The sequence below is a fragment of the Sycon ciliatum genome, chromosome 11, assembly GCF_964019385.1.
Source record: "Sycon ciliatum chromosome 11, ocSycCili1.1, whole genome shotgun sequence".
Classification (NCBI taxonomy): domain Eukaryota; kingdom Metazoa; phylum Porifera; class Calcarea; order Leucosolenida; family Sycettidae; genus Sycon; species Sycon ciliatum.
Window position 1 is genome coordinate 6,019,679 of NC_088653.1, and position 10,703 is coordinate 6,030,381.

The 10,703-nt window shown below is 50.5% G+C and overlaps 1 protein-coding gene across 1 annotated transcript; it reads left to right on the forward strand.

Moving 5' to 3' along the window:
* Nucleotides 1-7,642: 7,642 nt before the first annotated feature.
* On the forward strand, nt 7,643-9,471 carry LOC135826983 (catechol O-methyltransferase-like). Its single transcript, XM_065339505.1, has one exon. The coding sequence runs from the start codon at nt 7,980-7,982 to the stop codon at nt 8,841-8,843; it is 864 nt and encodes a 287-aa protein (XP_065195577.1). The 5' UTR covers nt 7,643-7,979; the 3' UTR covers nt 8,844-9,471.
* The last annotated feature ends 1,232 nt before the right edge of the window (nt 9,472-10,703 follow it).

Genomic DNA, 10,703 nt, shown 5'->3' on the forward strand with positions numbered 1-10,703 from the left:
TTATTATTATATGCATTCCCGCGTTGAAGTGTAGCAGCAGTATGCTACGTCCACAGCTTCGCTTATGCAGAATGGGTTAATTGGGTGAGAGGAGAGGGGAGAGAGGGGAGAGAAAGCAACAAGGCAACCAACATCTATGAAATAGGTCACAAAAACATGCATGATTACACAAGAATGGAGACGACAAAAGGCTATAATCATTTAACAGTTGCAGCTCCCAATTTCAAGCTCTGTGCGATCTTCTTTTTAAAAACTGGAGACCAGTAACTATCAATTATTTCCTCTCTCATTACTTTGCCAGGCCCGTCGCACCGACTTTGGAGGTGGGGCTTTAGTAGTCTAGATACAGTGCAACGAGTGTTAGTTTCCAAGATCTTTACAAGACTGGCGAACACTAAATGTCATGAAGAAAGTGAAGAGAAAGGAGGTTTATATAGGAAAGAGATTGTGATAGAAGACTGTGCAATGAAGTTTGTTGTTTTGTTAGATATCTGACGTGTGCTGTTTGGAAGAAGTGTTTGGATGCAAACAGAACTTACAAGAGATGAGTAAAGACTACTTTTCTACAATAGCGTTGTAGGCGAGGAGTGCGTAACATCAAAAGATGTCGTAATGTGTATTGGAACTATGCTAGCCAAACATTACGTAATTATTATGGTAGCGAAGTACGTGTAGTAGGTATTACAATGTGTGCCAGAGTATGGTGAATCAGTGTTTGTGATGATGAGGAAAATATGACGTGTACATGCAAACAAATGATGATGTCATGATGCGAGAACGTCAGAGACGCTACAGAGCTCCCCTCCTAGTGAATGAGTAATGAGCGATAACTAGCGCGATAAAGTGAGAGCAAGCAAATGGGATAAGCGAGAGAGTGTCAGAAATAGGCGGGAAATCTGACTTGACGACCAGCTCGTGTTTGGCGTGGCGGAGGCACGTCGAATGCGAGCGATGGCGTCGGCTTGGTCGGATGGCAATGGTCGACAGACTGGTTGTCATGGAATGCGGGTTTGAGTCGGTCGATGGATACTGTGTCGGAGCGGCCGTTGAGGTCGAGGCGGAAGTACTTATCATGACGTTCCAGGACTCGGTGTGGACCAGTGTAAGGACGTTGGAGGGGCGTTCGTGTTGCATCTGTGCGAATGAAGACATGAGAGCATGTCGAGAGGTCAGCTGGAATGAACGGATGCTGGGTGGGTGGCTTGCGGGGTTGTGTAGGGCGGAGCTCGGACATGGCTTGTTTGAGGCGGCTGACATAGGACGTCGGATCCGGAAATGGCTCAGGCTCGTCAGTGAGGAAATCACTTGGCAGGCGGAGGTGGCAACCGTAGACCATTTCTGCAACTGAGCAGTTGAGGTCAGCCTTCAGGGAGGAGCGAATGCCGAGCAGGACTAGTGGCAGATGTTCCGTCCAGCGCTGTGGATTGTCGGAAGCTCGGAGTGCAGCTTTCAGTTGTCTGTGAAAGCGCTCTACCATGCCGTTGGCAGCCGGGTGGTAAGCCGTTGTGCGAATGCGAGATGTGCCAAGTAGTGACATGAGCGATGACCACAGGGATGACTCAAATTGGGCACCTCGGTCGGTTGTGAGCACAGTGGGAACACCAAATCGGGCGACCCAGGTGGCAACAAACTGGCGAGCGACGGTTTCGGCTGTAATGTCGGGAATAGGTACTGCTTCGGGCCAGCGAGTAAAGCGATCTACCATCGTCAAGAGGTAGCGAGACTCACTAGAAGATGGAAGCGGGCCTACGATGTCGACATGGACATGGGAGAAACGGGCATCAGGTTGCTTGAATGCACTCACGGGAGATGTGGTGTGGCGCTGAACTTTAGACTGCTGACAAGCGTGGCAGGAACGACACCACTCACTAATATCCTTGTTCATCGCGGGCCAGACGTAGCGAGCTGTAATCAGGTGCCTGGTAGCGCGGGTACCAGGGTGGGAGAGGCCGTGAAGCGAATTGAAAACAGCACGGCGCAGCTTGGCAGGTACATACGGGCGGGCAGACGCAGTAGAGGTGTCACAGATGAGCGAGTGATCAGTCATGGGCAGAGCTATAGATTGCCAGCATAGCGAAGTGGATGGATCCTTACCAGGACTGGGCAAGTCTGGATCATCTTGTTGAGCGGCGGCAAAGGAAGCTGTGTCAATGGCAGTGATGGCAGAGACGGGCTCATCGGGTAGGTGGCATCGTGACAGTGCATCAGCGGCAGCATTCTGAGAACCCTTGACATGACGAATATCTGTCGTGAACTCAGCAATGTACGACAAATGGCGCTGTTGACGCGGGCTGTGGGTCTGTGAACGGCTGTGGATGGCATGTGTCAGAGGCTTGTGATCGGTGCACACATGGAAGACACGCCCTTCCAGGAAGTGTCGGAAATGCTTAATGGCTAGGTAAATAGCGAGGAGCTCTCGACAGAAGGTGCTGTAGCGTGTCTCAGCAGGCTTTAACTTGCGTGAAAAGAAGGCAACAGGATAACACTCACCATCTAGCTCTTGTTGGAGGACGGCACCAACAGCAATGTCTGAAGCGTCGACCATCAAGCTGTAGGCGGCATCCGGGCGAGGATGGTGAAGTGTGATGGCATCAGTGAACGCAGCTTTGACATCATTGAAAGCAGCGAGGGCCGAGTCGGACCAGACGAGCGCGCCTTTGGTGCGGTGGCGTTTCTCAAGCATAGCGTGCAGAGGTGCGAGCTTAGCAGCAAGATGTGGCTGAAATCGGTGATAGAACGTGACGAAGCCGATGAACTCACGGAGCTTACGAACACTAGCTGGCTGTGGGAATTCACGAATGGCGGTCATGCGAGCGTCGAGAGGTCGGATACCTGAGGCAGTCACGTGATGTCCCAGGAAGTCAAGCTCATTCTGGCCGAACTGCGACTTCCGGACGTTGATCAAGATGCCATGTGAAGCAAGGCGGGAGAATATGCAGCGAAGGTGGGCCATATGTTCAGCGGGTGAGGCGCTAGCAATGAGCAAGTCATCCAGATATGCAAAGCAGAAGGGAAGGTCTGAAACTACCTGGTCAATGAAGCGTTGGAATGTCTGGGCTGCGTTGCGAAGGCCAAAGGGCATGCGGACAAACTCAAACAGTCCAAAGGGGGTGGTGATGGCAGTTTTCGGGATGTCGTCAGGGTGCACAGGAATGTGGTGGTATGCACGGACGAGGTCAATCTTAGAGAATATGATCTTGTCATGCAGGTGGGACGTAAAGTCTTGAATATGCGGGATGGGATAGCGGTCGGGGATCGTGCAGTCATTCAAGGCTCGGTAATCACCACAGGGTCGCCAGTCACCGGATTTCTTTGGCACCATATGCAGAGGGGATGACCATGCACTAGAGGAGGGACGAATAATGCCTAAATCTAACATGTGTTGGAACTCACACTTAGCGACAGCAAGGCGGTCGGGTGCCAGACGGCGAGGCTTAGCGTGGACGGGGTGGCCATCTGTGACTATGCGGTGTGTCACATTGTGCTTGACAGGCGAGTCACCAGTGGTCGGTCGGACAAGGTCAGGAAACTCACTCAGCAGGGCAGAATACTCACTAGGGCTGTCAGTGTCCAGCAGGTTGGTAGCGGAGGTGCTGACATCCGAGGCGAATCCGACAACGGCAAGTTGAGTAGTGGAGTCCCGGAGACATCTGGCGGCCAGGTCGACAGTGAGTTGGAAGTGGCCAAGGAAATCCGCACCCAGGATCGGATAGCTGACGTCAGCAACGACGAAGACCCATTTGAAAGTGCGTCGGAGACCTAAGTCTAAATCTAGCAGCTGCTGACCGTACGTGGCGATGCTGCTCTGATTCGCTGCACGGAGGCGAGGGCTATTGCGATGAACACGACGAGACAGAGTTACGAATGACGGAGGAAGAACACTGACGGCGGCGCCGGTGTCGACAAGGAACTCGACGGACTGGGAGCGATCCTTGACGAATAGTAGGCGACCGGTAGCGGTATTCGAGGGGCCAACCACACTAGCGGTCGCGACTAGTGGCTGGCCTTCCCGTTTCCCGACAGGAATCGGCAGGGGTCTCGGCATTTGTTCGCCTTCGCACCGAACGCACGGTGATACCAGCAAAGGTCGTCGTGATTGTCACGGCCGGGAGACCTGGAGGCACTTGGGTGGCGTGACGGTGGCCCGGGACTACGCTCTCGTTGGCGGCCACGCTGGGAAGGGGCACCGGTGTCACGGGTCATCACATTCACAGCGGACGTCAGCTTGGCGAGTTCAGCTCGGAGCTGGGCCATCTCAACCCTGTCAGCGGTGCAGGCCTGTTCCGCATCTGTGGACGCTGTAGATCTACATGATAAGGCCGTACTCAGTCAGGGAGATGTCCTATCTAGGACATCGCACTCTGAATGAGTCTGATTGGTTACCTGTCCCAGAGTTGTCATGGAAGCGTCGGTCGCGCACACGCGATGAAAAGAAGTGCTGCGTGAGCATTTCTGAATGTATGTGGAGGATGCACGATCGTAATGGCGATGGATTTCTTTCCGAATTGGTCAAGTTTGAGGGAATAGGCGGAGAATATCAGACATCGGCGGGGATTGAGGTAGTGTATATTCGATTCTCCATCGAATACCCGACCGAATGGCCGTTTTCGTTTGGGGATTTCATGTGGGGTTTCTCGTAGCCACGCGGCGCTTCTTTGGAAACGATTGGTTCTAATTTTGAATATTTTGCCTTTGGAATGTTTCTTCACCATGTTCACGCCCCGTGCGTTCATTTCGCCCCAAACCTGGTCATGCAGAGGAGGAAGACGAGCCAGCAGGCGCTAGGCGCGTAAATTACTGCCTGGAGGATATTATTTGGCCAAAGCTTGCTGTTGGCGTTTTTGATTTCTTGGATACGACAGCTCTTGGCTAAAACTGGACCTTGGACGGTCTTTCTTGGATATCAACCCAGGACGTGGTGGTCATGGACGTATCGCCATCGCTTTCAGCCAGATCCTTCTGCTGCCTGAAGCCAATGGCGAAAGTAAAAACTTTATCGCAGCAGCAGCTACTGCTCTGCTGAAAGTGCGAACACAAATTGCTTCGCCAATCCTCTTGTGCACGTGCAATTTTCAATGTGACCAAAACGATTCGCTTGCCAGTTCCTTTGTCAAGGCGTACTCCACAACGAGGAAAATAAAATTCGTGAATGTAAGAGGCAAGATACGAATCTCGACTCGCTTGAGGCAAGCCGCCAGGAGAACGACAACTGATGATTGCTTTTGAGACGAAAGGCCTTTGTTGCGTTTGTTTTGAGTGCGACATGTTCATCTTCCTCGGACGCGACACAAAGTTTTGAGTCACGTGTCACGATTACTATGGGAACAGCATAGTATGTATGCTGGGGCATGCTGGGTTCCGTGATGTCCTATCTAGGACATCACCAGGACTGGTACTAGACCGAGCAGGGGCTGCACTCAGAGCGTGAACACTTGTACCGGTGAGTGGGGTTGAGCACGTGCTATCAACCATCTATTCTTGTCAGCAAGCGCGGCGAGGTCGGCCAGGCTGAGGCACCAGTCACGGGCAAACGCTGTACAAACAGCTCGCGCAGGATAGTCGGGTCTAGAGACTTACTGCCCGAAAGCGAGCGGAAGCGGAAGAACCATCGTCGCTGGACATATTGCACTTTACTCACGTCGGGGGTCACCAATTTAGTAGTCTAGATACAGTGCAACGAGTGTTAGTTTCCAAGATCTTTACAAGACTGGCGAACACTAAATGTCATGAAGAAAGTGAAGAGAAAGGAGGTTTATATAGGAAAGAGATTGTGATAGAAGACTGTGCAATGAAGTTTGTTGTTTTGTTAGATATCTGACGTGTGCTGTTTGGAAGAAGTGTTTGGATGCAAACAGAACTTACAAGAGATGAGTAAAGACTACTTTTCTACAATAGCGTTGTAGGCGAGGAGTGCGTAACATCAAAAGATGTCGTAATGTGTATTGGAACTATGCTAGCCAAACATTACGTAATTATTATGGTAGCGAAGTACGTGTAGTAGGTATTACAATGTGTGCCAGAGTATGGTGAATCAGTGTTTGTGATGATGAGGAAAATATGACGTGTACATGCAAACAAATGATGATGTCATGATGCGAGAACGTCAGAGACGCTACAGGGCGGCCATGGAAGGGGGGGGGGGTCCGGGGTCCTCCCCCGGGAAAAATTTCAAAAATTGAAGTCAATTGCAAGCATTTGGTGCCATTTCAGTGTACGGTAACTACAATGAAAGTCTTTTTGATTCTGCAACAAACGAAGAAGACGCTACGATCGGGGACAAACATTACCCTCCCCGGGAAAAAAATTCAAAAATTGAAGCCAATTGCAAGCATTTCCAGGCATTTGGTGCCATTTCAGTGTAACTGGCTACCAACTGCAATGAAAGACTTTTTTCTGCAACAAACCACGATCGGGGACAAGGATTTGTCACGTTTGCGCTAAGCTGCGATCATGCATTGTGCTTTGTTGTAATGTGCTCCAAAAAAAAAAAAAAAAAACCACCGAAAAAGTGGGGCGGCCTCAGCCGCCCCGGGCCGTGACGGCCTTGCTTTGCGTATGAGATCCACCTCACCGTGTTCAGCACTCTTCGTTCAGTGAGAGACTCGGCTATATTGCTAGGGCCAGGGGATACTGTGATAGTACTAGTGTAGTATCCCTGCCTTGCTTTTAGCACCGTTCTTAGGCCACCACTCACTGACAACCCCCTTGTGCCCCCCCCCCCCCATGTGTCCCTAGGCCCTCCCCCCCCCCACCCCATGTGTCTCTGGGCACTCTGCACTCTGAGTCTCTCTAGGCTATACTAGCTCTCACTGCACTGATGACTCTCCAAGCAAACTGTAGTGTTTTAGTTTTTACTATGTTCACATACCCAACTCGTAATTTTTTTAAATATTGAAAGACAATGGTACTGTACTACTGAGACAAGGACAAACGTGACAACTACTGAGTAGGGCTGCACCGACGCGCAGCAGTGATGGTGGGGCATTGATGGCTCTGCCGACCTGAGGTGTCGGCATCGGGGCCAGACACGCAGTGTCTTCAGTAGCTAACTGGTTGACAGGTGCTGCCCAACGTAGAAATATCGTTATGTCTAATACTGCAGCCACCAACCACGTGGATTTGCATGGTACAGATGATCACTACAGCGCAGTATGAAGTCAGAGCAAGATTTCCCCTGGCTAGGCCATAGGCCCGACACAGTGACAGTTTGACCTTTATTTGACTTGAGTCTGTTTGACACATGAACGAGTGACACTCATGCATGCGTTGTTACGTAGATTCTCCGTAGTTTTACGATCAACACACGTAGACTCTACGGACGGTGCTCATACCAACAAGTCAAAGGCAACATCCAACGGCAACGACGTGTCATGATCGTAGTTCTAGTACGATCAAATCACGATCGTTGCTCATCATGTCATGCCAACAATGCAACAATTACATGTCATGGATCATGATCGAAGTGTAGAATAGCAGTAGATCTACGCGCGCCGCGCAGCGCGGTGACCAGGGTGACCTGTACTGTACGCTTTTACCTGTGCCATGTGCACATACATGTACTGTGTCGACAGCTGCAACAAAACAAAACAAATTATTTTAAATAATGTTCTGCATCATGCATGCATGCACAGTATAACTATAAGTATTCTCTATGAGATGTAGTTAGTTGTTAGTGTAGCAAGTTGTCTTCCCTGATCACACAATACAAGGAGAAGAGAGATTCGTCTACACACTAGCAGATGAGATATTGTGCGGAGTGGAGAGCAGCGGAAAGCTTGTTCGTTGGCCCTTGCTAAAAGTATTGCGCTGCAGAAAACTCCTATTTGTACTAGGCACTAAAATAAAATTAGTGGTGGTCGTAGTGCCGTACGGGTTTTCTTTCAGGGCATTGAATAGCTGCTGGTAGGGGCATTGAATCCGTGCCGGGGAGTTCGTTCGATTCTGATTCTGGAGGCCAGCGACTCATACAGGTTGACGAGATGACGATCAATGCTATCCTAGAGGCGTTCTTCGGTTATGTGAGCAGCGTGGAACGCTGGACTGGCGTGAAACTGGACCTGGGGACAGTAGTGCTGATCGTGGGTGCACTGCATGTAGTCATTGGTCTGCTGGCGGCGGGGAGAATCCACAGGGCATGGGTCGCCTGGCGGTCCACTTCAAACTCTGGCGTGGGGAAAGTGGCGCTGACTGTTGTGAAACACATCACGGAGAACTGCGAGCCCAACAACCCTGACCTGGCGTTGAAATGCGCCGACGAGTTGCACGACAGCGGGAAGCACCACCTGATACACATTGGAGATGTGAAGGGGAAGACGTTCGACAGCGCTGTTAGGGAGCACCGCCCGACTGTCGTACTGGAGCTAGGCGGTTACTTTGGGTATTCCGCGCTGCGCGTAGCTCGTCTGTTGAGTGCCGACGACAACGCCAAACTCTACTCGATGGAAATCAACCAGGAGTGCGCGGAGAGCTGCCGTACGCTGCTCAAGTTCTGCGGCGTGGACGATCGCGCCGAGGTGCTGAACTGCGCAGCGCAGGACGGCATAGCGGAGTTCCGCGAACGAACCGGCCGCTCGTCCGTCGACATGGTTGTCATTGATCACTGGAAGCCGCTGTACCTGCCAGACCTGAAGCGGCTGGAAGCCTCCGGTCTCATGCACCCAGGAACCGTGATCCTGGCAGATAACATCTTGTACCCGGGCGTTCCGGACTACAAGGAGTACGTGACGACGAGTCCCAAGTACCGGACGGAAATGCACGTCAGCAAAATGACAACGTACATGGGTAACGAAGCCGAAGATGCCGTCGCGATATCCGTCTATCTCGGCGAGCAAGGTGAAGGCTGAAGCGTGAGTGCGTCTTGTCTTTCTTGGCCTGCCCTGTGTGTGTGTGTGTGTGCGCGCGTGTGAGTGCACGTGCATTAGTGTATATGTGTGTGTGTGTGCGTGTCTGAGGTGTGTGTGCATGTGTGTGTGTGTGGGTGTGTGTGTGGGGGTGCCGTTACAGACATGTGTGTGCGCACGCAGCCACGCACATGTACGAGTACTTGTTTTTAATTTCCCCTCCCATTATAGTGAAGATGTACTATTTCCGCCGTGCGCTCATTCACAAGCACGTGTGGTGTGTTTCGTTTTAGTGCCTTCTCTCCACCGGTCGGCGGGGGAAATTCCCAGCTATTTGGGCAAGTTGCGTTTCTTCACCTCGTTTTTTGGAAATAAGCAATTCAAGTGGACACTTTTTTGGACAATTTTTTTTATTAGGCAAATAATTTCTACCACATTACTGTGGTGTTTGACACATTCCCTTCATGCATTTTTTTGTCGTTAATATCTTGCTGCTCTTGTTCATGTACGGTCTCAAATTCCATGTTGAAAAACATTTGTTTACTTATAAAAAAAATAAATAAATAAAAAAAATCACGGTTTGCGTGAGACTCGGCCAAAGGCCCAGTTTTCCGCATCCGCAGGAACGCCACCACCCTCTTGGATCAAGGTGCAGATAAAACTTAAAACACCAGTGAAATAATGAGAATTATTTCATGAGTTGGAGGGAGTTACAATAGGAAAGGATATGAAGCCATTTTATTTCTGTGTCAGGGGTGACCTGGCTGGTTGCTGGTCAGGCTGCGCCACACTGGTTCACTGTTGACAGGACCGGTTCCTCAGGGTCACCGCATGTCCAGGAGCCATCTTTGTGAGGGCTATTACGCAGTGCAGTACATGTATTATAGAGCTATTACGTCTGTCACATGACGTTAAAAACGAAATTCTGGTTTTGGATCTGCTTCTCCCTACATTTTGACAATACAGTGAAACCTGTGACTAACGACCACCCGGTGGGGCCAGAGAAAGCGGTCTTTAGTGGCAGGTGGTCCTTAGTTAGAGGTTTGCACCGTGCAGCCATATATTACATGAATGTGAGACCGTCCGTGCCTGGTGAAGTGGTCTGTAGTACCAGGCTGGTCGCTAGTCACGGTGGTCTTTAGTTACAGGTTTTTCTGTACATATTCGGGCCTCGTAACAACCTCAAACCGGGCGGCAAGGGAGATTTGCACGGGTGACCTAGTGATGCAGGAAGTACATTGAGCAATTGCGTAATGAAAGGAATTTGATTTTAACTTTTTGTGTTCTCCCTATCTGCGTGCATATTGGCACTGCTCGTTCTTCATTCCAATTGGCTTGAGCGAAGACTAGCCAAGCTTGCTTGGTGATGTCAGCGCAAAGAAAAGAACTGATCATAATTTCACCCTATCTATCACTAACCTTTCGGCACTTGTGCCAGTGGTTGTGAGCCTTACTGTATACCCGCTTCGCCACCGTTAGGCGCTGCATCTGCCGCTGGGTTCACTGGGTGTTAGCGGCCGTCGTGAATTCCCTTTAGGAACTGACACGATAGTTTACTTTGTCACTAAGTACGTTGATGTACAATGCTGGCAACTGAAATCCGACCCCCTAGCGATGCGTTCACATTCTAGCGGTCTCTCTTTCGTAGTTTTACTATCGCGTGTTGGGTCTTTGCGATGTGAGCGCACCTCTCTCGCTCAGGGGTCGGATTTCAGTTGACAACACTGTATGTGCGTGTGGGTCACCAATAGGGCTTGAAAGTGATGACGTCAAAAACGGCCAGGGAGTACTAAGTTGACATCAGATTTCTATTTTGGATCCACTAAGGTGTGACTTTGCTATTGCCTCAGTATGTGGGTGCAT

Excerpts from the sequence above, each read along its gene's own strand:
- LOC135826983 (XM_065339505.1), top strand. The coding sequence starts at position 7,980 with ATGACGATCAATGCTATCCTAGAGGCGTTCTTCGGTTATGTGAGCAGC.